The 27991-nt window shown below is 46.1% G+C and overlaps 1 protein-coding gene across 3 annotated transcripts; it reads left to right on the top strand.

Annotated features, from left to right (window-relative positions):
- Nucleotides 1–27991, top strand: CD151 (CD151 molecule (Raph blood group)). Of its 3 annotated transcripts, XM_031055797.1 has the most exons (11): nt 1–72; nt 9296–9416; nt 12020–12120; nt 14707–14810; nt 15770–15961; nt 20476–20550; nt 21749–21769; nt 23053–23157; nt 24003–24158; nt 25004–25090; nt 25854–27991. In XM_031055797.1, exons 4-11 carry the CDS (start codon nt 14727–14729, stop codon nt 25911–25913), a joined length of 780 nt encoding a protein of 259 aa, XP_030911657.1. In that variant the 5' UTR covers nt 1–72; nt 9296–9416; nt 12020–12120; nt 14707–14726; the 3' UTR covers nt 25914–27991. The 3 variants fall into 3 exon arrangements, with proteins under 3 accessions (XP_030911657.1, XP_030911655.1, XP_005419565.1); XM_031055795.1 differs by lacking the exon at nt 12020–12120 and having other exon boundaries at nt 53–72; XM_005419508.2 differs by lacking the exons at nt 12020–12120; nt 21749–21769 and having other exon boundaries at nt 54–72.

The raw sequence follows: 27991 nt of genomic DNA on the forward strand, positions 1-27991 counted from the left end.
GCAGCTCTGATGGACGTTGCATTGCCTGCATCCCTGTAGGCTGCCATGGAGCCGCCTTTCCTTCCTGCTGCGGTGAGTGCATCCCAGAGAGGAAGTGTGGAGGATGTGGGGTGTGGCGTGGCCTCTTAAGAGAGGTGGAAATGAGATGTGTGGGAGGTGCCAGAGAGGATGTTGCTCAGACCCACAGGTTGTTCCTGGTGGTGGTAATGAGGCTTCGTAAAGAAAAGCCGAGGCAGAAGTTGGTGACATAAAATGTTTGGCATTGACCGTTGTTTCTTATCTGTGGTGGGTGCCAGATCTGGATACAAAAGGAGCAAAGTTCACTTGTTCAACCCAGGTTTTCTTTTATAAGAAAGAAAGCAGCAGTGGGGAGCTGGAGCAGTGGGAAGAGTTGTAAGGGTGAGTGCCTGTGCTTTGGTGAGATCTGTCTTTGTAGCTGTAGTGTGGAAGATGGACGCTTTTAAGGCACGGTGGAGTTGGGCTGAAATTTGCAGCATGTTTCCCAGATGTCTCTGCCACTGTAGGAGAGGGGTAGGTTTAAAGGAAGAAACACCCTCTGGAGATACTATGGGAGAAAGATCTGCTGTGCTGTTCAAATGGACAAGGTGAAAACCTGTCTGATACCTCACCCTGGAACACTTCTGCTCCTATGGGGAAGTGGACAGGAGAAAGATCAAGCAGATTATTATTATTTTTCACTATTGGCATTGCGTGGTGGACTAACAGGTGTGTTTTAGAGTCTGGGCTGCATTTGGATCTTGCTGATCTTGCTGGAATGTCCAGTCCCAGCCAGAAAAGTGCTGTACAGCTCTGTAGGTGCATCTCAGACAGGAGTGCAATCAGCTCAACACAGACTGAAAGTAGACCTTGGCAGCTCTTTCAGTACAAGCATATGATTTACCATAGCTGGAGGATGAACAATGGATTAATTGGCTCATTCACTAATGAAATTCAGTTAAAACTGGGACCTAGCGTGGTTTGGGGTAGGAATTACTGTGGGAGGTAGGAATTAGTGTGGGAGAGGTTTCTGTTTTGTCTGGAGTGAGTCACTGACCTTTTATCTGCTAGAGTAGCAGCCACGATGCCTCTGTGGTTTTTAGGGAGTACTCTGACCCTCACTGTCCATCATGGTGCAACAATAAAGAAAATAAGGAGGAAGGATGGTTTTGGTGAAATTTATCTCCTATCAGAGCCAACTGGCAGATGGCAGCCATGATGGCATTTCTGACATGCCAGGCAGTGAGCACAACTTTTGTAGTGTCTGACAAGGCAGGCGTGAGTCATGGCTTGTGAATGTCAGTATTTCTTCTTAGCTTTGGTGGAATCCAGAAGGGAGGAATTCATATCCCACATCTTACCCCCACACTGCCCTGGGAACAGAAATGGTTGGCTCCTTTTCTCCATGGTCACTGCTGCATGCAGAGCTCCCAGGGAGGTGGTGGGGAGCTGTGTGTGCCATCACAGGGGTGTACAGTGAGTGCAGAAGCCACAGAAGGCACATGGACACGTGGGAGCAGGAAAGAGTCTCATGGTTCTGTGTCAGGTGCTGTGTGCAAGGAATGCGTGGATGGGGAGGTGTTGGGCTTTGTGCTTGTGGTTTTGGGTGTTGAAGCAGAGAAAGGGTGAGTCCAGTCCTGTGTGGAAGTACCACTTGCTGAGGAGTTGACCTGTGGTTGGTTGCAGGTTCCCCCTTGTATGTGGAATAACTCTTTTCCATCTTTGCTGGGAGACTTGGCTAAAGGCGAGAGGTCTGCTGGAGGTGAGGAGACATCTGGTGTGGTCTCCAATGTGCCTTGTCCACTTGGAGGGTTTTTTAAAGGACATAATTCTTGTTATTGGGAGGACCTCCTCCTATATTTGGGGAAGAACTGTCAGGCTGGTTCCTGCAACCTTTAGTCCCTGTTGTCTGGGTTTTTCAACAGTGAAAGAGTGCATGTGTCCGGCTGAGCTCATGTTTGAGGAATGAGGCTGTGCTCAGCCTCAGAAATGGGCTCTCGAGAGACAAACAAAAGCCTGTTCTGTCCATTGTGCACCCCACAGGGCTCACCTCTGGTGTGTGCAGTGTCTGAGACAGGAAGAAAAAAGGGAGCTTAAATCACTGTGCTTAGACCGGGACAAGATCGTGGTTGCTGACTTCATTGGGCTGTTTGCCCTCAGGCACTGTGGAACCGTGCATCCTTCTCACAGGTGTGCTGCTAGAAGCCTGGGAGGAGGGAAAAACAGACAGTTGCAGAGGAAAACCTCTGCTTTCACTGGCATCGTGAGCTTTACTTTGGCTGCCACTGTCTCCATGTGGAAGAGAACCCCCTTGTAGGAAAAAAGGGTTTTATTGTTTGCTACTTCATCGAGAATTTTAACAATCTTTTAAGGGAAAAAGAAGGGAGGGGGAAGCCAACTTAGATGAGAGCAGTGAGAGTAGCCAAAATAAATTCTTGTAGTTACATCAATGTGATTCTTATCCATAACACATTTACAGGGGAAAAGTGGGAAGCTGATTTCCCTGTGTATGAGGGCACAACTGCTGTGGGTCATCAGTATCCTCATAACTTTTGACACTGATAACCATGTGTGGCCAGCTCTGGTCTCCTCTCCCTGCATTGTACTGCCCTGGGCAGTCAGAGCTAGAACACTCTTTTGGCTGAGGTGAGTAATAGGAGGAAAATTTTCTGTGCTAGAATTGACCTGGTTATCTCCAGCATGGATTTTAGGGTTTTTCTAAATTCTTCAAAAGCAAGAGGTAAGTTTTGTTTTCTGGGTTCCTCTATCCTTGTCTATGCTGGAGGAACCTCATTTTCACAGTGGGCATTTAGTATTGAAGATAGTGACTCGGTTTCTTCAGAAACTTTTGACTGTTGTTCTTAGATTTTCTCTTGGGTATGTTTTGCTTTTAATACTTAAAGACTTACTGAGAGTCTTAACCTACAAGTGAGCTTGCTTTCCCCCTCCTGCTCACTAATGGCATTGGATGAATTGAAAGATGGATAATGAGTCTGCCCAGCAACGGAGAGCAAAGTGCTCTGCTGCTTTCTGCTGAGCTCAAAGAAGTCTGGATGCTGGGGATGTGCCAGTTATGTTTTTAGAGGCTCCTGAGGGAACAAAGTATGGTTTCTCCCATCTCCTGAGGTATTCTTGAGTCTTCTTGGTATTTGACGGTTATTCCAGGGTAGAATGTGCTACTGTAGAATATAGAGTGGACTGCTTCTAGACTTTAAATGTTAAGCTTTAAAATAACAGGAGATCAGATGAGATGATAATGGTTCCTCCTGACTTGAAAATTGACCTCTAAGGTGGATGGGGTGGTTGCGGGGAGGATTAAGTTTCAAAGTAATTTTAGGCTTTCCTTTGTTGAAGCTTCTTCATAGAGTCCTAAGTTAACAGGAGGGTGGTTTGGTGGAGAAATCCCCTTCAGCATTTTCCTGCTTCCTTTGAAGTCCAGCTGTTTTGTGCTGGCATCTGTTAGAACCCTTTCCCACTTTCTTTTCCTTGCCAGCTCTAAATGAAGTGGATGATTACGCTATCATGGTTTAACCCCAGCCAGCAATTATGTACCATGGAGCCACCTCTCCCTCATGCCCCTGCCCTGTTGGAATGGGGTGAAGAATCAGTAAAATATTATAATTAAAAGTTATGGATTGTGATAAGAACAACTTATCAACTGAACAAATCTAAAATATAATGATAGTAGTAATAATTTTAATAATAACAATAGTACTAATGAAAAGGAGAGCGAGAGAGGAATAAATCCCAAGAAACACAAATGATGCACAACACAACTCTGTAGCCTGTCCCACAGCAGTGACCAGCAGCTCCAGGCCAGCTCCCCCCAGTTTATATCCTGAGCCTGACATTCTGTGGCATGGAACATCCCTTTGGCCAGTTTGGATCTGCTGTCCTGGCCATGGTCCTTCTATAGCATGGAACATCCCTTTGGCCAGTTTGGATCTGCTGTCCTGGCCATGGTCCTTCTATGGCATGGAACATCCCTTTGGCCAGTTTGGATCTGCTGTCCTGGCCATGGTCCTTCTATGGCATGGAACTTCCCTTTGGCCAGTTTGGATCTGCTGTCCTGGCCATGGTGTTTTCCTTCCTGTGCACCTCCTTCATGGCAGAGCGTGGGAAAGGGACAAGACCTTGATCTAGAGTAAGCACTGCTTAGCAACAACCAAAACATGTTTGTTATCAACATTGTTCTCCTACTAAATCCAAACCACAGCACTGCACCGGCTACTAAGGGGAGCACCGACTGTATCCCAGCCAAAACCAGGACGTCCACTGAGACAGACTGGCCCAAGTTGCTGTGCTGATTATGATGGTTCTGTAACATTCACGGAGAGCTGCCCTTTGCCTGTGCCTTTGCTCGAAGCTGCAGAGAGGAGCAGAGCAAGCCCAGCTCCCCGTGCCACCGGCACAGCCAGGTGTTTCAGGGAAGCCGTGGTTGCCGTGGGGCTGGGGGATTTCTTTGGAGCTTAGTGGTGCATGCTGTGGAACCAGGGAGTTCTTTGTAGCCTGTCTTCCCCTCCCAGCCTTGGGGAAGGGCCAGCCAGTAATTGCCTGGAGGCAGCCCTTGCCTCCCAGTTGTTTATCCACATGCTGGTGCCTCCCGGTCAAGTTAGCAGGCTGCTCCAAAAACAGCTGCGTAAATGGTTTTGTTGGAGTCATTAAAACGTGCTGCACAAGGGCAGGGCGGAAGGGGGAGGAATGTTTTATTTTTGGCTGGGAGTTGTTTAATTTTACTGGAAAAACGATCCTTTTCAAGGCAGCCTTATGCAGCGTTGATTGAGCATTGTTTCCAGCACTGCTCCTATAGCAACAGGAGAGAGCTTCTATGAACTTCAACTTAGAGCTCTGGGAAATGAAATGTCATTTAATTGCCCTTGACTGTGCTTGATATTTGATCTGACTCTAATAAACTGATTTTAGCTGTGGAGAGGAATATAATTCCTCAGATCGTTCAGTGACCACTTCAGAACACCTCCAGAGACAATGTTACTGGGGATATATATAAGGACTGATGGACAGAAGAGATTTCTTGTCCATTCCTGATGCTGCTGTTAGAAAAGTGGGTATTTCCAGATGTGAGTGCTCCCACATGAGGATATTCTGTGTAGAAAGGGAGGCTCCTGAAGTTGTCACTGACATCTGTGGCTGCCATGATGAGGTGAGAGCTGCTGTTGCCCCGTTCTGTGTCTCTATGATGTTCCCTTTTCTGTCTATGTGCCAGGGCACTGCAAAGTGCATCACCCCATTCCTGGTACAGCAGGTACCTGCTCCACTGCTGGCATGCTCAGTTTTTCTCTGGCATGGCTGGCGCCAGTCCTGAGCTAATCAGCAACAGGTCTGAAGCAGTAAGAATGTTGACCTTGGTTTCCACTGCCAAATCCCTTGTCAACTGCTTTTAAAATATGATTTTAATGGAGTTCACTCTGAGGCAGGCTGCCTGGGAAAGATGTGTGGGATGACTCCAGAGACTTGCTTTCCTTCTTTGCACCACAGAAAGTGACAACAGGAACAAGTCACTCCAAACAAAACAAGTTTTGTACAATAGCTAAAGCTGGTGTGGATTTTTGTGCACCTCTTGCTTTGTGCTGTTTGCAGTCAGGTGTCTTGGGCACAGGCAAGGCAGTGAGTGCTACCAAGTAACTTAAAAACTTTATGGTTTATAGCTCTGTGTTGTGCATTGGTCTTCCAGAAGACAGGACAGCTTGGCTGCTGGAGGATGGATGTTGAGGAGGGCAAATTCACCCCTTCTCTCTGCTGGGAGAGGCACTTAATCTCTCTGTGCTCCTGTTATAACCTGCTCTCTTTTTTCTTTATTGGGGTTCTTTGAGGAGGCAGAGGATCTTTCAGGCAGTGAGATTATAGAACACTGTGTGATTGAGAGGCTAGAGATGTACCTTGTGGTGGCACACAAATTGCCTGCTCTCTCTTCCAAATACTGCTGCATAGGTTTTTAACAGTGGTATTTTAAGCCCTATGATTTGTTTGTGAGTTTGGTGCAGTGAAGATGACAATCTGCCATGGGATATGCACCTGACACTGTGGGGAGGTAGAAAATCTATTGGCTTTTAGCTGAGCACCTTTTCAATGTACAGATTTATAGGGAACAAAACTGCACTGAGACTGCAGCCAAATTTTGAGTGACTGTGTAGTAGCTACAATGCAGCACGTGTTCTTTGGTTAGTCTTTGCCCTCAGCACAAACCACCGTGTAAAAACCCAGCTTTTTGCAGAGAGTGAAAAAATGGTTATCACTGCTACATTATTTGGAGAGTGCTTTGAATAGGCTTTGTGGAGGCTGGGAGGGTTTCTATCTTCCCAGGACTTTTAGTGCTTATTGACTTGGTTCTAGTACTGGCATGGCTACAGGGCAGGGAGGTTTTGTGAGCACTCTCTGAAAACACTGAGGACCCAGTGGCTTTGCTTCTGAGCGCTGGGCTCAAAATGAATGGGATGAATAGGAAGATAATGAATAGGAAGGGATCAGGCAGAAAGCTGATTTGGCACAAAATGTTTTGTTTAGAAATGCTACTGGTAAATTCTCCAGTGCAGACAAAGCCCTGCTTAAAAATTAAAAAAAAAGGAAAGAAAACCCCAAACAATGCCCATAAGCAGAGCTGGGAAAATAGAATTTAAAATACCAATAGTGGGCTGCAGTGAAGAGTTTGCCTTGTCTGTTGGCTGACCCTGACCTATCTGAACTATTGCTCCTTGTTGTGTCAAGCCCTCATTGCTATGAGCTCTCTGCAAACACAGCTAGGCACTGATTTCTGCAGCTTCCAGTGGGAGAAAAGAGAAGGTTATTGTTCCTCTCCTCAGCTCAATGACGGGTGAAGTGGTTCCTGTGTATAAATAGCGTGAAGTGCTTTGGGATCCTTCAGGATAAAGGAGGCCTTGTGGGATACAAGAGGAGGTTGTTTGACGCAGAAGGAGTTTCCCCTGGTCGCACAGTGGGTGCTGGTCTCTGCCTGCCTTCCAGCTCCTGATGGGGACTAGGTCCTTGGAGGGGCTGCTTGTTTCCCTGCTTTCCCACTTGTGGGAGCAGGAGACATGGGCTTTGTGCTCTCACGTTGTGGCTGACTGAATGTTTTGTCAGGGAAGGGCTTTTTGTTTGCTTTGTAGTGAAACAGTGCTAGGGTACAGACACACAGTCCCAGGCACGCTGGATCACTCTTATCTTTCTCTCTTATGCTTTCTTTTCTTCATGATTGTAAAATTGGTTTTATGCCGAGGTCCTTGTTATCCTCGAGGATCCTGCAGCCAGGCATTGCCTCACTCAGTTTGGCTAACCCCCTCATAAAACACTTAATTTGCAGGTATGTGGGTGGTGCTGAACATGTAAATCCTTGCTGAGTTTGAAATTTATGCTTGTTGTTATTTATGCTTCAGTAAGCCCCTCCCCTGGGGGAGTAAAGTCTTGAAAATATGAGTGAAAGGTCTGAATGCTCTTCTCTGGAGAGACAGTCTTGTCTCAAAGAGCAGGTGACTGCTCAGGTGTATTAGGCATGCAGCTCCTCTCTGGATGCTTGGCTCTTATCAAAATGAGCAGGAATTTGGAGGCTGCATCTCTCTTGAGGAGTCTATTCAAAACACAGCACCTTGAGCCAGGGCAGAAGAAAGGAGGGATTTGGCAAGCATTCTGAGGGGTGACAGCAGGGCTGTCATGTGCCCATGGAGATGTTGCTTTGACACAGACTGTTGATAAGAGATCCTCCCAAACTCCCAGAATGGGAACAAATCTTACCATCTCTCAGTTCTTTGGAAAAGTGCTCTCCCAGTCAAGAGGTAGGGTCAAGCAGGATCTGCCAAAGATGTCAAGAAGGAGAGATTTTGACCAAAATCTGTTCTGTGTGCCCGTCCCCCCTCTCCCCCCTGAATTTAAATGACAATTCTTTAGAAGGAGCTTTTCCTCCTCTGTGGATGCCTGACTTATGTTTTGCATTCTCCCCAGTCCAAGGCACAAGTACTTTGACTTTGCAGCGCGTTCCAAAATGCTGAGATGGAAAACAAAGCATTGAGCTTTGTGTCCTGGGTCAGCTTTCCCCTCTGAAAAGCCAGGAGTGTGGGAGCTGCATGAAGCAGATGAGGAAAGGGCAGGGCACTAGGGCTGGTCTTGGAGAGTTTGGGCCCAACCTCAGGAGGATTAAGAACTATTGCTTGCCTTCTAGGTGACTGTGCCTTTTCTCCTCTCCCTAGCTCCTCAGACAGTTCCTTTATCTGACCTTTAATTAACAAACCCAAGAACTTTGTTTGGCCTGCTTTCCAGTGGTGCAAGAAATGGAATTTCCACTTGTTTATCTGAAGAGATGTTTTTGTGGTCTTGAGGCTGTGTAGTGATGTGAATCAGCAAGTTTCTAGCTCTTATTGGCATCATTTTTCATAGGGAATGGAAGCAGGGGTAGTCCAAGCTGGTTATAAATGAAGGTTGCCCATACTGTGCTAGTTTAGAACCCTCTACCTTAGAAAAACAGGGGAAAGAGAGGATGCTAGAGGCCATTTCCAGTACAGATTTATGCAGCCTAGCTGCCTCCACAGAAGTGACAAGCCATGGGATGACACACCAAGGTCAGAGGGATGGAGTGCTAGCAAGGGCCCTCAGCCTGTTGCTCTGCCATGTGCTGGGTACACTGGAGGATATTTCTAATAAGGTGATGTGGCTGACAGCCCAGTTGAGGTGTCTCTGCACTGGTACACTCAGTGTGGGCAACAAATGGGAGGACCTGGAAGCCACTGTGCTGCTAGAAAGCCACAACCTACTTGCCATGAGTGAATCTTGATGGGATGAATCCCATGACTGGAGTGTGTCTATCAGTGGCTACATGGCTTCATCAAGGGAGAGCTGAGGAAGGAGGGAGGATGGGGTTGCCCATGACCAGGTTGAAAACTTGATCACTTCATGGCACTAACACCAAGAAGGGCTTTGCACTGCACAGAAGGGTCTTCCTGAGCTTTCTCATGGAGTTGCTTTCAGGCCTTTTCCACCAGAATGAGCTGTCATTTTGTGTACACAGCCTTGACAGAATTGATGGCAGCATTACAGGATACAGCAGTAAATGCAAACCTGTTCTGACAGCTTTCTACCAGCAGATGATGTTCCTGCTCCCCCCTGCTGCATTAAGCTCTTCCCTGTTATCCAGTGCACACTTTGCACTTTAATCAAATGCATTCATGAGAGGTATTCTGAAATCATGTGCTGTCTACTTAAAGGACTTGATGGCAAAGCATATAATCATATATTGATTTCAGAATAGTCTTCAGAATAGTTCATGATTCTCTGCATCTCTTCTTTTTTCCTTTAGCTTTCTGCTTTCCTAAATCCAGCAACAGACTAGAGCCGGCAAGAAGAGAGGGGGTGGAAAAAAGCCTTTGAAGAGGACTGAACGTTTGCACTGGTGCTGTCACCTGCTTTGGTGGTGAAAGGTCAGTGTCAAGACTGCTGATCCATGTTGCCTGTCAGTTTGAGGTGGCTAATGGCACACAGTGTGAATTTGACCTCTTTACCTGCAAGCTTTAGAATTCCTCTCCTGGGAAGGCTTTACTTAAATTACTTTTAGCTGCTTTCTGGCAGCTGGAGGCCCTTTCTGAGGATGTTCAGAGGGCTAGGTAAAGTGTCAGTGGTAATGTTTTCATCTTACAGAGAGGGAACTCAAGAGAGGTCATGCTTCCAAAGGCTGGAGTTTAGCCTTGATGAAGAATGTCAGTGAGTTTGCTGAAGATTAAAGTTCTTGGCCCACACCTGCACTGCACATACCAAGGGAAGGATGTCTGCTTTGTTTGCTGATGGCTGCCAGGCTTATCTGGCCCAGCTCACGTCATCTCCAGTGGAACATTTCCCTCCAGGCCAGCAGTGTGCCCAGTGGTTGCACTTTTGTTACAGCATAGGTGCAGTGGGATTTCCTGCAGCAAGTCTTTCTTATGTGCTTTGGCAAAGATGTTAGAAGTTATCTAAGTTGTGGTGTGTGAGTTATCTGTGGAATAGTTGTCACTGATGTGTTGGATACCAATTTGCTTGCTATCACTCAAAAATCAATACTTTTAAATAATGATGCTTTTAATGGCCTGGGAGCTATTCATTTTCTTTGGCATTATTTCTTCCCCATCTGTCAGATGCTGCTTTAGGGCAGGTTGTGCAGAAAAAGCCTGGAGGCCTGGCTTTCTTTGCTGTTTAATTAAGTGCTGTTACTGTGCAAGTTGAGGCAAATGTACCAAGCAGTGTCTGGGATGACTAAATGAATGTCTATCCAGCAGGAGTGTGTGTGTGTGCATGTCATATGCTTTCTGAGCTGGGCTGTGTGTGCATGCTTATGTGTGCCTCTGGGTCTGCAAGGAAAAATACAGTGGTGTGGTGTGGAATACACAGAGCTAGTCCTGCCATTGAAATTTTAGGTTTCCCAGGTGTCTGTGCAGTGCTTGTGTTCCCAGATGCTCAGCAACCAGAACTGGAGCCATACTGCTCAACTTCTGGTGAGCTCTTGTGGTCTGGTTTGTCCTAAGGGTTCAGTCATGGTAGAATGAGAGCCCAAGAAAATCAGATCATAGAATGGTTTCATGTTTGATGTGATCCCAGCCTTGCTGGCAGTCATGCACTGTATATTCTTACCCTCCTAGGAGGCTGTGGCTTGCAGTCACACAGGACAGGATGAGCTCACTCTTTATCTCTTTTATCTTTTTGAGATGTTTGCATAGGTTCCTCCTTGCTTTGCTGTTATTCCACTGTTATTCACTGTTACTTGTATATTTCATTGTTAGCATCTCTCAATGTCTGATGTATTTAAACCAGCAAGCCTTATAAATTTTTGCCAAAATCACTTTACCAGGCATTCCTCTCATTATAAGTAGGTATTTTACTAATCATAAAAGAGGTTACTCCAGTTCACTGGCTGAAGTAGTCTTTGCAGGCAAAAGCACTTTTGAGTCTGTGAAATCGTGTTGCTGTCGGGCTTTTGCCAATTTGCCAGTCACCTGGAGCCTGTCATGCCTCTCTGCTGGCATTCCTCCATCAGCTCAGTGCAGAGCCTCATAAAATCACTGGGTTTAGAGAAAGATGAGGGTCTTGCACTGGGGAGGAAGGGAAGGCAAGGGTCAGACTGAGGGACTTGCCAAGTCTACGCACAAAGTCTGTGTCAGAGTGGGAAGCTGGATTCAAGCTGTTCAACTCCCAGTTTCTTGAATTAATCTTCAGACTGTTACCCCTCCTTTTTATCTACAGGTTCTGTCACTTGTTTTTACCTCTCGACCTAATGCATTTTGTTTTCCCTAGAGAATTATTTCTCTCTGTCATTTCTGTTGCAGTGTGTGTGTGGGCATAGTAGGAACCTCTTGTTGATTCTTGTGACTTCCATAAAAATACTTCTTTCCATTGTGGGACTTAATTTCACAGCCTGCATTCCTTGATTGCTTGCTGAAATTTAACTTGCTGGTGAAACTACTGTCTGTTGGACTGGACCAAGTAAACTTCATTATGGAAATACTTTTAGTCTTCTAACCACTTTTTCAGTTAGCACAGTACTTCCCATTATGAAGCTCATGTTTAATTAATATGTTTTTATATAATTGTAAATATACCCTTGTGGCAGAGCTTTCCATTTCCTGTTCATCAGAGAGCTCATGTGTAATTATTGCTAGTGATTCAGAACAGGTTTTTTCCACAGTGTTTAAAATAGAACAGAATTATATGTGTTAATTACTGTTGCTGCTCCTTGTCCGGTTTCAAGAGTGATTCATATCAGTTCTGAGGGTTTGTTATAAGGATGGCTGAAGGCAAGAGACCCTGGCTATGTCAGTGAATTCAGGATGAGGCCCTCATATTCATCCTGGTGCTGTGACACTGATCAACACCTCTCTGCTTTTTGGGACCATGAGGCTCAGAGCCTGAAGTGACCCTAAGCCTGGGAAACAGATTGTGGTTCCCCCCTCCCACTGCCAGGGCTCCTTGGGAATAACATTTCACTGTAGTGTCCTGCCCTCTCTTGCTTTCCCTGAAGACCAGGATAGCTCCCTGAAGCCTGACTCTGTCTTTGCAGGTGATGGGAGGCAGCAGATCACCCTGTGTGAGGCAAGGAGCACAAACACCACTTCCAAAAAGAGGGTCTGCAGAGCTGCCTTTCCCTGAATAGTTGGCTGGGTGAGTCATTGAGCAGTGCAGCAGCAGCCAGAGCCACCAGCTCTGCTCCTGGCTAGGAAGGATAGATCAGACAGGAGACAGCCCTGATTGCTTTCTGATTCATGGTCTGCCATCCCTGGTGATTCACCCTGCTTTATAAACCTGCAGCTGTTCCCTGCCAGCTTTCTGGAAACAGGCATATCCTCTCCTGCCAGCAGCAAAGCCAGGCTGCCTGAAAGGCCTGTACCCAGTGCTGGGTGGAGCAGGACGTGCAGTCTTGAGGGGGATTTCACACTGTCTGTCATCTGATGCAAGTGCAGGCTCAGCTGTGTGTCTGCCCAGTCCTCACCCTGGACTGGATGGAGCTGTGACTGGGATTTCTGAGCTCTTGGATCAGAAGGAGGGACAAGTTAGCATCCCTTGCTAGGGGCCAGCACCTGCTCTATGGCAATATGTAGGGGATGGATGGACAGATGGATGGAAGGAAGGAAGCAATGAAGGAAGGCCGGTTCCTAAAATCCTCAGGAACAAGAGGGAAACTGAGCCAAGGAGCCTAAGGACAGAAAGCATGGTTAACATCCCCTGGTCAGTCTCTGCAAGGCTGCAGTGCACATTCCTCTACATGCAGCCCTGATATTAGAAGGGGTGGCCAGAAGTCCTGTTACTGGAAGGCATCTCTCAGATCTGGGCTGAGGTACCTGTTCGGAGTTGCGCAGGCGTGTGTGGCTGCCTTGCTGCTGCCATTCTTGTTCTGTGGCTTAATGAAGCCTCTGGCAACTATAAATCTGTCACCTTCCATGAATGCTGTGTTCTTGGGGCATTCTCCGTTCTTCTCATGGAGAATTTGCAAGCCTGGTCAGTGCATGCAGTACCATCAGCATCCAATCCTTCCCAAAGCCCGGGGCACTTTTGTGGCTGCAACATGGTAATTAATCTGAGCATTGCCGGAGGTTATGATCTCTTCTGGAGATAACTCTGAAGAGTTGCTCTCCTTGATCTGTGCCACCATCTCAGAGCTACTCCCTTTGCCAGTAAAGCACCATTCTGCTGCCAACTGCTGTTGCCAGATGTTATTCCAGAGAAAAATGTTTTCTTGTGAAATGGTGAAGGGGATGGGCATGGGTGGGACTGTTGGCATGTTCACACTCTTGCTTTTCTTGTTAGCTTCATTTGTTAGTTTCTAAAGCAGGGGCCTGGCTGGGGCTTTTGAGTGGGCTGGCATGAAGCACAAGGAAATAGTTCCTGCAAATAAAATACAGTTATGCTGCAGAATGGGCAACTGCTGTTCCCGGCCTTGGTTCGTCTGGCTCTAAAGCCAGACACTGGAAGTGTGGTGGCAAAGATAATGCTGATAGTGAGCTGATGTGCAGCCTGGCTGTGTGTACCTGTTTCTCACTTTCTTTGCTGTCAGGTGTTTTGCCAAGGCAGATGAATCTGTACTGCATGGCTGGGTGTAGCTGCGGTGGCTCCCTGGAGGGAGTTTGCATCACTTGTGTGAAGAAGTTTTGTATATTAACTAAGCATGAACTCCATGCCTCTGGAAAAACGTAGAGGTGGTTTGCCTTCCTGCTTCCAGGGAAATTGCTGGTTTAGGAAAGCAATGCACTCTGATGTTGGTGCACAATGTTTGCATCATTCCTTGCTGGCTGGTGTGGGAGGAAAGAGATGATTTTTTAATTGAATGCAAGTGGTGAGGATTTGGTTGCACTTCTGCATCCTGCCTCACATAGGTGATGCTGGCAGCAATACTCTGTGCAGTGCTTTTGCCTGTCTGCCTGGTCAGGCAGTGATGAGGATATTTTTTTGAGAGGTTCAGACTTTGGGGTCTGAACAACAAGCAGAAAAGTAACATGGAGCTGTGCTTGCTGCAGACCCATTTGTGGGAAGCCTGCTCCAGGGTGCAGCAGGTCTGTAACACTGCACTGGAACTGACTCACAACAAAATTCCATTGCTCACATATCTGCAGGGGCATTTTATGCCCTCAGATGATCTGAAGCCAAGGGTTGTGTTTCTTCCTCTTAGTAGCTGGGACAGTCTCTTAGTGCCCTGGGGGACAGCCAGCCAGTGAGAAGGGCCATGGAAAGTAAGCAGTGAAGAGGAGAATTAATTACTCCAACAGACTGCTGGGGTTCAAAAAGGATAGGACATCTTAACATACAAGAAGTGTGTTCCCAGTTACAGTTGTAAAGATCAAAAATAGCCCAAACTTAGAGAAGGATCTATTTAAGGCAGTTGTAACTAATGCCAGTGAGAAGATAATATTATTTGGAGACAGATTATTCCATAAATATCAGAGAACAGGGTTTCCGTTGCCGCCTTCAAAACAGCAGCTACAGGCTGCCGTCAGGAGCCAGGCTGGGGTTTTCTGGAGAGCAGGTCTGGGATTGTGCAAGATCTTGTGTGTAGGTCACCCAAATGGATAGGAGAGCTCTTTATCTGAGCAAGCACTGTCCTGTGCCCCTGAAGTCAGCTGAATGGCTTGTTCACCAGCTTACTTCACAGGGTTGCAAGTGTTAGATCTTGCAGGAGGAGGGTAGTAATGCTGGCCCTCTGGGAGAAGTGGTGTGATGACTGACTCAAGCTTTTCTGGATTTGGTTTTTTTTAGGAACTTGGTGAACCAGAAAGATGCGTGAGTATACAGAAAAGAAGGAAACATGTGGGACCATCTGCCTGAAGTACCTTCTCTTCATCTTCAACTTCTTTTTCTGGGTAAGAAAACTCAGTCTATGTCAGAGGCAATGAGGTGGCACTGCAATTTTGGGATCAGGGATGCAGAAATCTTGGGTATAATGAAGTCTTTGGGAAGAAGTGCTGATGTCAGTAGGACACAGCCTTTGTCCTGTTGGGTGAAATGTCACCCCTGGGGCTTGGCTGCTCAGGCTGCAGAAGTTATGGTTTGACACTGTAGCATGTGGCTGTTTCTAGGTCATGTTACCAAATATAGAAAATCACAGGAAGCCTGAAAATAAGCCTTGATTTTTCACCTGGTTTACTTTTTCCAGAGCCTGAAGGCTCCACTGTCTTGCTAATCCTCCTCTCAAAATGGTAGAGGGAGTGCTGGCAGATGACACACACCTTCTTGCAGCTGATCCGCTTTAGAGCTTCTTAGAGTCATACTTTCCAGCACAAAAGTTACTGATGCCAAAGGATTATGTTTTACTTCGGTGCATGGGACAGAGCAATGGAGTGTCCAGATCAGACTTTTAAGAAAAACTGTCTGAGTTTACCAGAAGCTGCCTAAAACCTTCTGGAAGCTGAAGGCTTACAAGGGGAGAGGGCACCACTAGGGATGTGGTTGGGTTCTCTGTGTTCACTTGTCACAAGGGTTAAAGTTTAGCCAGCCAGGCTGGTCATACAGATTTGACATGTTTTATTTGCCCAAAACCCAGTGTGGCTACATTTGGGAAGACTCTGGTCTGAGCATGAACTGCTGTACACCGGTAGATGGTTTAGATAGCTTCCATCTCAGGCTGTCTGGGGTGCTGAACTGGATGTCTGGAAGCTCAGGACCTGCTCAAGTCCCAGTGGGTCCATCCTTTAATGTAGATCATCTTTGGCTAGCTGAGGGAGCTGTGGCACATCCTGCTGTCCCTGTCCAGCTGCTCTGGGAGGTGAGGAAGTTCCTGCCTCAGACACCCATCATTGCTTTCTTCTCTCTCTCTCCCCAGCTGGCTGGCGGGGCCGTGATGGCAGTGGGAGCCTGGACCCTGGCTGAGAAGAGTGACTACATCAGCCTACTCTCCTCCAGCACATACTCTGCAACTGCTTATATCCTGGTGGTGGCTGGGGTGGTGGTCATGGTCACTGGCATCCTTGGGTGCTGTGCCACCTTCAAAGAGCGGCGCAATTTGCTACGAGTGGTGAGTTTTGCCTGATTGTTTTATTTGGGGGAAGCATCTTGGTTGTGTTGTGCACCAGCCTTATTTGTTTGTCCTAGAGCAGATATCACTAGGGTCTCCAGCTCCTGACAGCAGTGCTGTCCATGTCCCAGAGGACAGGAGCATTTTGTTTCATCCACACAAAGAATGTGCTGCATGGTTCAAGAGTAAAAAATGTAGTTGAAATACCTGTGCTTAGTGTGAGAACATCTTTTGGAAATTATTCAAAACAAAATCTTGTGGCTTTTGTATCTTTCTTCTTCCTTGTCCATTCTGTATTCTGTTTTGGAAAATGGGAAGAGGGAGGAAAATATGAGAGACCTGTAACGAATGACATTAGGTTCAATTTTTAATGACATTAGGTTCAAGCCAGATTAATACACTTTTTCACTTGGTTGTCAAAGATCAGGACATTTCCAATATTTTTTTTCAGTTGCAAAAAAATTACTTTAGTCTTGTTTCCACAAAGAAGAGCCATGCTATTTTGATAATCTGCTGCTTCTTTTACAGCTTTCTCTGTGTTACTTCTTGAGCTCCCTGCTCACCCACCTACACTGAAGTTTTTTACCATCCCTGAGGTTTCTATTTTGCTTGCTCCCTCTCAAATCTCCCTTTCAGTCTGGAGTGTAGCAGCAGTCTGTTCTAGTGTCTGGGCTGCAGTGGTGAGTGCAGTGACTGAAATAACAATCAGTGGCTCTTGGCATTCACAGGTACAGAAAAAAATACTTCAGTTACCAGCTCCTCCCTTTGCAAATCCTTGTTCACCTGACTGACCCCATTTCTCCTCTTTAGTTTGGATAGAGGAGCAGAAATAAGAGTTGTGAGGAAGCCTGATGCTTCACTGCTATGCAGACCTGATAATCCCTGTAAGAAGCAGAGTAGGGCCAGGGAGGGAGAATAAAATATAGAGGGAGACACAGCGAGTGCATTGCTGATGCTTGTTCAGTGGGTTCCTGGTCTGTAGCAGTTGGTTTTGGCCTTGGTTCACTGACTCTCCATGGCAGAGAGATCTCCCTTTGTCTTTTTTCCTCAGCCAGAAGCTACATATGAAAATCCAGTGGAGTTTTCTTTGTTATTCTGCCATAGAAAATGAATAATTTTCTCTTGGGAATAAAAGGTCACTCTGTCTCCTTACACCACGCGTCCTTTCGGAGTGGCTGGTTGTGACAGACCTATTGTCTCTTCTTGCTCGTGCTCTGCTTTGGTTGCCCTGAGTAATCTGAGACAGGGCTGTGCTTGCCAGGGCTGGGTGAGCCTGGCTGGGGGCCTCTGCCAGCTCTGAGCTCAGACAGTAATCCTGACAGCTTCACAGTCACCCCAGGGGCTGTGCCAGCCAGTCCCACTTTCCCTCTGTACAAGAGACCCATGTAGATGTGGGAGGGAGCAGTATAAGCAGCACAGAGCTGTGCTCTCCCCACTGCTGCCTTGGTGCTTTTAAGAATCGATTACTGACAGCTTTGGATGATGTTTGTAAAATACATATCTGGTTTTTAGTTTGTTTTTCTCTTGAAAAGTTGGGAAGCTGTGAATTTTTTTTTCTGCCTTGTATGTAATTTGAGTTTTATGAGCCCACTTCAAGGATTTTCATAGTATTTCATTGCTCATCACTGACAGCTGTGCTACTTTTTTGTCATTTCTTACTGGCCTTCCTTAACCATGTGCTGTGCTGAGCCTTGGGCGGCAGAGGTGGAGTTTCTCTGGCTCCATGAGCAGGCGAGGCAGTGGATCTGCAGCCTGGCTGGCTGTGAGGCTGCAGTCCAGCTCTTTACAAGGACACAGACCACTGTTGGAAAGACCTGTCAAATAGGAGACCTTGCTTGTAAAGAGAGAAGGTGATTTTTTCAGGCCTGGCCCCTCACACTGCCTTTTCTAGTCAGCTACCTTGGACAGGGAGAAGGCAACTCACATGGATTAGGATTTCTGTTCCTGCTGCATTTCAGCTTGGAACCCTCCCACTGAAGTGAGGTTGCTGATTTAGGATTATTGTTGCTATCTATCTCTTTTTCAGGTAGTAGAAAGATGTCTCCAGATAATTATTTAGGTTGCAGGTGGGTTGAACCATTTTTTGTATTATTCAGAGAAAACACACTTAACACTTGGTACCTCATGCAAAACCGGATGGAATTTGGCTCTTTAGATCTTGAAGAGACACCCAAAAGCCCTGACTCAGTCTTGGAGCCAGAGCCAGGGTAAATTTTGCTGAGAGCCCACCCAGGTCCAGGCATGTGTTTGCTAGAGAGGTTCTGGTGATCACACATTTCTGACTTGAGAAACAAGTAGGGCATGTCCCTACAATTCCATGCCAGAGCTGCCCTACTCCTCCCATAGCAGACCTCTAAGGAAGCCTTGCAGCCACAGCTGAAGAGCAGGGAGAGCTGCCCTGTGCTCTGTGTGTGTCCAGAGTGAGAGCTGCTGCTCCCCTATATCAGCATGATACTTAGAAGTGGCCCTGAGGGAAGGATGAGAGTAAGATAATGGTGGAGTGTATCAGCAGAGACAGGTTGGGTTCATGGGTGGTAGATGCACTAAGCTCCCTCACAAGGTTTTACTTGTGACTCAGATTTGTTAAGGTCTGCTGGATATGTGTTTGTTTCTATCCACTGTAAGCCAGCACAGTGAGCAGAGAGCTTGTGGTGACATAACTTTAGCTCTACCTGAATGCATCTGACATTACACAGAGCAAGGAAAAATAAATAAGCTTTCCAGTCCATTGGTTGTTTTCAGCTTCCTGCCCCTCCTTGGCAGAGAAATTATGTCAGGTCAGTTAGGGCATAACAAGGTCCCAACAAAAGAGAGCCAGCCGTTGTGTCAAGGCCTGCCAACCCTTTCTCACCCTTTTTCAACCTCCTGGGAGTGTTGGGAGCAGCCTTTAGCTATCCTGCACTGCAGTGTGTGACTCATTGCCCTGGGATGAATGGGTGCCTTGTACAGGCTGCGGGGATGGTCGGGATGGCTGCAGGGGAGAGCCTGGGGCAGGGGAGTGAAAGGCCGAGATTGTGTGCTCAGATTAAAGCCTGGACTGCAGATAAAACCCAGCTGTCCTTCCTTTGCAGCTGCTGAAGCCCAGCAGGGTTCGTGAAGGAGGAAGCCTGAGTGTTTGTGTCATTTTACTTCTGCAGAAGGGGCTGGGAAATACCTAATGAAAAGAGTGCACAGTGGGGGTGTAACCCTTGTGCAGCAGAAGGCATCCTTGCTGTGTCCACATCTTCACTGTCCTTTTTTGTGCAGGTTTGATGTCCAGTTATATTTGTAGGGAGCCATTTGCTTTATCTCTTGGTAACAGAACTTTCTTAAGGTTGAGGGTAAAACAGAAAACGGAGATATTTTGTTTGTTCTGTCCTGGGGAAGCCAGCTCTTACAGGAACCTAGCTTGAGGTCCTTGTTATGGCTGGAACTGGGATCTCTTCAGCATTATCTACAGGAAGATTAATTTAATAGCAGTCACAGAACAGCCTGGATCTGTAAAGAAACTGTTCATTGCTGACCATGAGCAAGGCAGGGGCTGTTTGTCAGGAGAGGGGTTCTCCCTGAAAAACTGTCTTGGACTCTAAGCAGGAAGTGGATGCATCACCCTGGCTTTTCAGGCCAGCCTAGTCCTTTTAATCTACTGCATATATTCCTCATGGGTTTGGCTTCTGACTTGTCTGTGAATAGAACAGGGCTCCCAGCCAAAGTTTTCTGTACTGCCCATTTGATTCTCCTTGTGGTAAGCAAGGCTTTTACCCTTTTCACTTCATTGCCACTAAGCCCTTTTAGGAAATAGTCATGTTCTCCTATTAGTCTTCTAAGAGTTCTTCTCACTTTGCTTTTGAGATGCAGAGCTTTTCCATCTGGAGCCCAGTTCAGGAGCACATACAGTCTCAGTGCTGAGTGTGAATCAGTGCTGAAGTCCATCCACTTCTACAGTGCCCCTCAGCCTGTGGCTGAGCCCTGCAAAAGTCACTGGGAGCACAAATGATGCTTTATGCTTAGCTGCTGTGCTGTATATTTGGTGAAATGGGCCCTCTGTGGTTTTATTGAGTCATCTTTATAACATATATTGTTCCTTAGTAACTTGGTGAAATGCCCTAAACAATGTCAAAACAAGTAAAAGTTAATTTTTTTTTGTATTGATGTCAGAATCAGATACTTTCTATGATAATGAGTGTAGTCATTAGATTATCTATCTAGGTTTCTTTTGTACAGTGATCTTATCTTGGTTGCCTGCACTTTTCCATTCTCTATATCCCTCTGGCTCTGTGAGTTAAACTCACACTTGCTGCTGCTTGTCTTCAGTTATTCTGTGGTTTGGTGGTTTTTTATTAATCTGTGGGATTGTTCCTTTCCTACCCTATTGAAGTCTTAATGCCAGCACCTGCTTTTGAACACTGCTGCAGAAAAGCATCAGTGAGGACAGAGTCAGGCATTTTACCAGGTAAAGAAAAGCTGCCTCCTGGCATCTCCTTTCTAATGTCTTTATTCTCCTATTCTGATGTCTTTTTCCCATTATTTTACAGTACTTCATATTGTTGCTATGCATCTTTCTCCTGGAGATCATTGCAGGAATCCTGGCCTATATCTACTACCAGCAGGTGAGTGGACATTAGTCCTTGGAGACTCAAACAAGGGAGAGAGAACAGCTTGTTATCATCCCATTTCTCCAGCCAAAATTTGGCCTTGAAGTTTGGGACATAGGTCTGTTTGGGTTCACCTGCTCACTCCTCTTCATATACAAAAGACCTTGTATTATTTACTGATTTTGGCAAAGTGGTGGTCATTACTTGAAGGGGCTGCTCAGCCCTGGTGCTTAGCTCCTTCCTGTGGTGCACTTCATGCCGTTTTTCTGCAGAGCCTTGTAGAAGACAGTTTTTGAGGCTGTGTAGATCTAGGAACTCTCCTTACAGTCTTCAAGGCATAGTGCAAACAACTGAAATCATGTTAATGCCACTTTATCATGCTCAGGACACAGGAACAGTTCCTGCTGCATCCAGGTAACAAATGGATCAGCTGAGAGGTCCTTTCAGGTCAAGAACTTTTGAGAGCTTTACTTGAGCAGCACAGCTGAGGGGCAGGAGACACAGGACAAGCTCCCAACAGCTGCAGGTCTGGCTTGGCACTTCTTGCTGTTGCTGAGAGCAGAGCTTAATTCATCACTTTGCTTTCAAAGGGAGTTTAACCGCCAAGGCACAAACTGCCTGCAAAGTTGCTCTCATGTCTGGAAATTGATTGGAAGTGGCAAATTAGGATTGTTATCAAATGGCTGCCTGAAAAGCAGCTGAATATCCCATCTTGTTGACTTCACTGCCAGGACTCCTTGCCATTCCATTTTCTGTTGGACTGTCTACGCTTTGCCTTGGATGGGCGCTGGTGGTTTGCAAGGAGCCAAAGAACTGTACTGGCTCCTGCCAGGAGGGATCTGGGGTATGAATGTGCATATTTAACAGGAAAAGATCAATCCTGGCAGGCATGGCAGGAAGCCAGGATCTGTCCATCCGTCTGTGCAAAGGCATGAGGTTCATATGTGACAATGGATGAAGAGGAGCTGATCCCCGGGTTGAAATAAGGGGCAGCATATTCAGAACTGTACCCTTGAGTGTTTTAGATCACTTGAGTGCATCTCTGATCAACAGCTGCACGTCCCTTTGCCCTCTGGCTGATAAATCCTGCTTCTCTCTTGGTTGCAGGCTGCTTGCTCTGTTTGCCACTGTTTTTATTTCAGCCCTTGCTTTGGTGTCTAAGGCTTGCATGCATGTGTCTAAACTGGTTCTTTATCTCTGTTCCATGCTGCAGTTCTTCCCCGTGAGCCCACAGGTAACTGCTTTTCTCCCAAGTAATAATTCTGCTAATGGACTCTCCTCTTTATTTGCCTCTGCCTTCCAGTTGCTGAACCTTTTCCTTTCTATTATGCTAAGTCCTTTGCATTTCCATAGAGCTTCCCAGCCCAAGATCTCAAAGCATTTTTCAAATATTAATGAATGATGCCTCATATCATCTCTGTGAGGTAGGTGTTGTCCTCATCTGACACCTGGGATTGCAGAAGGCAGTGTTTCAAAGGGAGAATAAATTCCGGGCTGTATTTTGCACAGTTTAGTATAACCAGATGTTTGACCTCTCATTTACTACTTACTATGTAGAATAAAAGGTATATAAAGAGGCTGCTCAGTTTATTCCATTGACCCCATCTAAAATGCATGTTGGCATTGTGTATATTGGTTTACATAGGAAACTTGGAATTTCAAAGGTGTTGGACTAAAGCAGTGCTGCTGCATGAACCAGTATGAAAAAAAAAAAAAAGAAAAAAACAGATGCAACCAGGATAACAAAAAAAAAAAAAAAAGGATGTGGCTCTTTGGCACTTCTTGGCTGTCACCAAAGGGTGAGAAGAATTCAGCTAGATTAAAAGAGTCTCCACGGGAATAAGTGTTTGAATCTAATCACTTGAACCTGCCAGTGGTTTATGATTATGCTTTTAGAAATTCTGCTCTTGCAAAATCAGACTTTGTCTCTCTATTATCAAGAAAGGCCTTGCAGTGATTTTTGCAATCACACACTTAATTCCCTCCTGTGGCATCCTTTTTCAAGATGATACAAGAGCTGTTTGGTCTATGTGGCTTTAGTCTGTCATGCCAAGGACTCTTGATTTCTTCCTGCTCCTGGACAGAATGACTTGTATTTTTTACAAAAATAGAGTTTTTAGTATTTTTTTACAGGCTTTAGAGGGAGAAGACTGCACATGGTCTCACAGGCATATTCATGTTTAAGCAGGCACACTTTTGTATTCCCTTTCACTGCAGGCATGTCTTGGCAATCTTGCACATGCAAGGTGAGAAGCCATGTGGGGATGTGTAACACAGGTTGAAATTTGATCCCGAAGCACCTCCCTGCAGTTATTAAAACAGAGGTTTGATCTGTAGTCATTTGGAAATAAGGCTGTCCAGTCCAGCCTTGGAGGACGGTCTAGAAGGAAGCTGCAGCTTCCACTAAGTTCTCCATCCTCCTCTTGGAGCAAAAGCAATGGAATTATGCAGGGCTTTGGGTCATTCTGAGGAGTGAGTTTGCCTTGTGATTTGATCCCATTTGTCTCTTCCATTCAGTTGAGCCTGGAGCTGAAACAAAATCTGAAGAACACCATGACCCAGAAGTACCGGAGGGAGGGAGAAGAGAGTGTTACCAGTGCAGTGGACAAACTGCAGCAGGAGGTGGGTGGCTCTGGAGGCAAAGAGAATTAATGCAGCTTCAGAGCTTAAAACCAGGCACACAAAAGGCATCTCTTGACGTCCAACCTGCAGGTATTTCTTTTGTAAGCTGAGTGTATGTTCTGATTCAAGACAAAATTGGGTGAAGTGCAAGGCCTGAGCCGTGCAACTGGCAGAATTGCATGGTGTGATCACTGAATTGCATGACCAGTAGCATTGGGGAAATGATATCTGAACTGCTCCCAGTGAACTGGAGCTGCCAAGTCACTCTGACAGCTGCTTCTACTTTCCCAGTTCAAAGCTTTGGAGAAATTGCTGACATTTTTCATTAAGCTTTTCAGCACCCTAGAGAGCTAGATGTAATGAAAGAAGAACTCTTCTGCCACTGTTGCTTGCTGTGCCTGGCTCAGGGGTGGTTCAGGTTAGGGCTGCCACAGTTCTGACAGGTTTTCCCACAGAGAAGGCCCTTGTGCATAGGCATTTTCAAAGCACAGGGACTGCTCTTTGCATAGTGCCATAGCAGGTGCATTTGTGATGGTGACTGGTAATTAAACTTATCCTGTTGCCATCATTAACACGCAGTTATGAGCTGAGGCAGCTGCAGGTGCACTCTGGTTACAGTTTGTCCCAGCAGTAAACAAAAGTCACAGCTGCTGAAGGATGGATGAACTTGATATTTAAAGGGACATTTGGGGAACTCTAAACACAAAAGTCACTAATATTATTAAAAAAAAACCAAACCCATGAAATAGCTAAAGGAGGGTGAGGCCCAGGGCTTGATGTGGGAGGCTGGAGGAGAAAAAGGTTGCAGTGATTGTAGGCTCAGCCTTTGCTCTCTGTGTGTGCAGTTCAAGTGCTGTGGGAGCAACAACTACACGGACTGGGCCGACAGCCTGTGGATCAGATCTCCAGAGGCCAGTGGGAGGAAGGTCCCAGACAGCTGCTGTAAGACGATCACTGACCTGTGTGGCAGAAGAGACCATCCTTCCAACATCTACAAGGAGGTAAAGAGAAGAAGGGTTTCAGAGCCACCTGCCACAAAGTGTGTAAAGGAGGTGGGCAGAGAATGATGGTGTTGGGTTATTACTGCAAACTGTCAGTAGGCTTCAAGGTCAGTAACATTCCTTGGAATGTAGAATTCACTTCTTTTGCTGAGTGTTCAGCTCTGTAGACTGCTATTAAATATCTTGATACAGAGGAAAATAATTATTTTTGTACATCAATTTTGGGGGGAAGCAGGAGAGGTTGTTAGTTCTGATAAGTGATTTGGATGCAAGTCCTACATTTGGCACAGCTTCCTGTGGTTGGAATACTCCATGAGGTGCAAATGAAGATCCTTCTGGTCCTTGATTGACAGTTGGCTTTCCAGGTTCATACCAAAACTCAGTAACCAGACTGTAATAAATAGCAGTGGGAAGAATTTACTCTTAAAAGGCTTGAGTTATGTTAGGATGCACTCAGCAGCATTTCCTTGGCCTTTTGGCCTCACAGGAATCAATATCCTCTCCAGGCAGGAGCTAGGCAGTGAGTGAGTGAATCTTTCTCCACATACCTGAGAGAAGAATGACACTGTGTGTGATGTGGTCAGTTCTGCATTTCTCCTGCACTGCCAGCAGCCACCTTGGGTTTGTTCAGAGGTTCCTGAGCCAGCTGGTCCTGAGCAATACCAGGCATGATGCCGTTCACAGTTCACATCATCTGCTTAGCTTTTCCAGAGATATTGGGGGAAGAGATGGCTCACAGACACCACTTTTTAAAGTGCTGCTTTCAAGGATCACAAACATTGGGTTAAAATGAACAAGTGGTTAAAATGAAGTTGATTTTCCATGTCCTCCCTTTCACCCTGCAGAGTGGTTGCATTACCAAGCTGGAAAACTTCATTCAAGAGCATCTGAAAATTATCGGGGCAGTTGGCATCAGCATTGCTTGTGTCCAGGTAAAAAGGGCTGAGGGGAGTTTTGGGGTGCTGTGCAGAAGTTGAAGGAGCTCCTGAGCTGAGAGATGGAAATAAAGATGTTTTATTGCTCTTCCCTGCCTGGCAAGAAGTTGCCAGGTACTTCGGAGACCCGAGGATTCACCAGGTCCAAAGCAAAAGCCTTTGTGCCAGTCTGGTGAATTCCCTGCAGGTGTCACATCCAGCAGGGCCGGGGAAGGAGTTGTTCTCCGGGGCTATGGGAGGCCATGGCTCGGCAGCTCGAGGAAGCCCTCCTGTGGCTGTGTCCCATAACTGCCTGCCCTGCAGCAGGGATCTTCCCACCCGGGATCCTAAGGATTATCTCGAGTTACCCAGAATTTTTCGTTCAGCTGTGTCATGTTGTAGAACAGCCCTATGGGTCTGCAATGATTTGCAAGAGGGTGACGAATGAAGGTGTAGAATGTGAATGTCTTGCACTCTCATTTTAAGAGGGGATGGCAGAGGATATTCTTTTTTCATTATGCAGATGTATCTGGGAGTTCCTCATCTTCCCCTTTGTTCTGGCAAGCAGCCAAATTACACCCCAGGAAGCTACTGGTGGTTAATTACAAGGATTAGCACAGATTGTTTTTTTCCTGCTGCTTATTGCAAGCTGGAGTGTGTTATCCCCAGGCAGGAGCTGACTGACACTCGTGTGGGTCTGAACTGTTAATTTGCAAGTTGCTGACTCCACTGCATCCATTCTGTGGTTTTCATTTATTTCTTTCTTCCCTTTACACTGTAGATCTTTGGGATGATTTTCACCTGCTGCTTGTACAAGAGTTTAAAGTCAGAACCATATTAATAGCTGTGAGAGCTCTGTTGCTCCCCCTCTGCCACTTCCCTTAGCACCTGCCAAACCTGACCACTCTTCACCACCACCACCACCAAAGTGTCTGTAACTTGAGGACTGGGCTCTGCAATTGAATGCCTTTAGAATCATGCACTGCCTTACCTGCCCCTCTGGGGAAAGTCACCCTCCTTGTTGTGTACAAGGCAGCTGGGAGTTCAGCGGCTCCTCTTCAGCGTCAAGAAACAAAAAAGCTGCGCATCTTCTGCTAGAAGCTTTAGCACAACAGTCCCTTGCTATAACTACAAAGCAAGATTTATCCAAGGCCATTTCCCTTGAGGCTTCTCCCAAGCCAACATGAAGCTATCAGGATGCTGTACAAGAATCATGGTTTGCTCTCCTAAGAAGTGGCTCACAGGCACTGACTGTGAGGACAGATGATGGTTCTGCACTGAGCTGGAGCCAGAGCTGAGTTTCTCGTACATGGAAGATTTCTCTCTCTCCCTCCTCCCAAGTGTGCATCAATGTCCTAACACAGCTGTTCTCCACCAGAGAGGATGCCTGCCTGCTTACTGGGGGCAGGAGCTACTTGCCCAGCTGACTGGGAGCACAACTTGGTGCAGCTGAAATCTAGGTGTGACACTCATGTTGCCAAGATGTTGTGGGTGCCTTAGGATTCCTCAGCAATTCTTCTTTCTCTTCCTTGAAGCCTCCTCCAACACAGTGCCATTAGGAGCCACAAGAGGCCTTTTGCTTCCCAGCAGTTCTGGAGCAAAGATGATGGACTGCCTTTTTTGGGTCTAGTCTGTTTTATTGACTGGTTTCCAGCATGAGTGAGGACTCTTATTTCCACCTCCCTATCCCCTGATCAGGTTTGGTGAAGAACTGGTCTTTTAGTGAGGCTGCCATATCTTGCTGCCCATTGGCCTGCTCAGTTAGTGGAAGTACCTTTTTCACCTGTTACATCTTGAGATGTTCCCTTGGTTTGATTTTTCTAACTAAAACCTCCAGGTTTACCTCCCTTGACAGGAAATGGATATACACCAATGTTTTTCAGCTTCCAAATAGCTCGTTAATGAGCTGAGGGTTTTCTGGCTTTGTCTGGAAGCTCACTTTACTGGTTACTGCCAAGAAAGTCAGGAGAGTCAGTTCCAACCAGTTGCCCCAGTGTACTTGGTAATTTGGTAGTGCTGGGTTAGCTGTTTGCTGCTGAGGAATAGGTTTTAATTAAATATTGTCTCTGCACTGGGGTCCTGGATACATGCAGGACACAGACATTTCCATGGACTTGATGCCAGCAGGATCATAGCCTGAATTCACAGGATCCTGTGTTCCTCTTGTCTTGTTCCCTCCTTCCTGGTATGCCTGTTACACTCATGAAGCAGCAGAAAGGGGAGTTTGATGTTTCTGAGCAATGAAGACAAGCTCAAGCCTTCATAAATGAATTTCTTCCCTCTTCTGGCCTTTTAGCAGTGCTGGCTGAGCTCCTGGCAGCAGACAGCCAACATAAGAGTCATCCAGACCAGTAAAGGGTCTTGCAGCATCGTGGGGGCTTTGGTTCATGGAGCAGAAATTGTGGACTGGCACTAAAGGGCAACACTTAAAATTCAGGGCAGGTCAATCTCAAAACTCCTCCATTATCAGTCCTATGAAATAATCCTCAACTAATGCAGAAAGAGAGTGGAGGAACTGAGGTGTATCCTTGGTTCCACAACAGTAAGAAAGAGAGGAAAGAAATCTAAATTATTCTGTAATGATCTAAAAGGAGAAATCTCTAAATTATTTCTTGTTTTATTGTAAAGTTCCTTAACAAGTATTGACTACTAACTAAGAGGAAAATATTGAGCATGTTGCTTGAAGCAATATTTCTGATTTCTTAAATATATCTTCATAGCTGCCTTTGCCCATTCCCTTCAAACACATTGTACAGGGTTGGGAGAGGCCAGGAAGAATGAGACATAAACAGTACGTTGGCTTGTATCCACTGAGTTGTTTTATACTTTTTTCTCTGTGTAACAATATTCATTGCTTTTGGTTTTTTTAACCCAGTTTAAGTTGCTGGCCAATAGAAAAATAAAGCTTAAGACTCTGTA

Source organism: Geospiza fortis, unplaced genomic scaffold (assembly GCF_000277835.1).
Source record: "Geospiza fortis unplaced genomic scaffold, GeoFor_1.0 scaffold66, whole genome shotgun sequence".
NCBI classification, from domain to species: Eukaryota; Metazoa; Chordata; class Aves; order Passeriformes; family Thraupidae; genus Geospiza; species Geospiza fortis.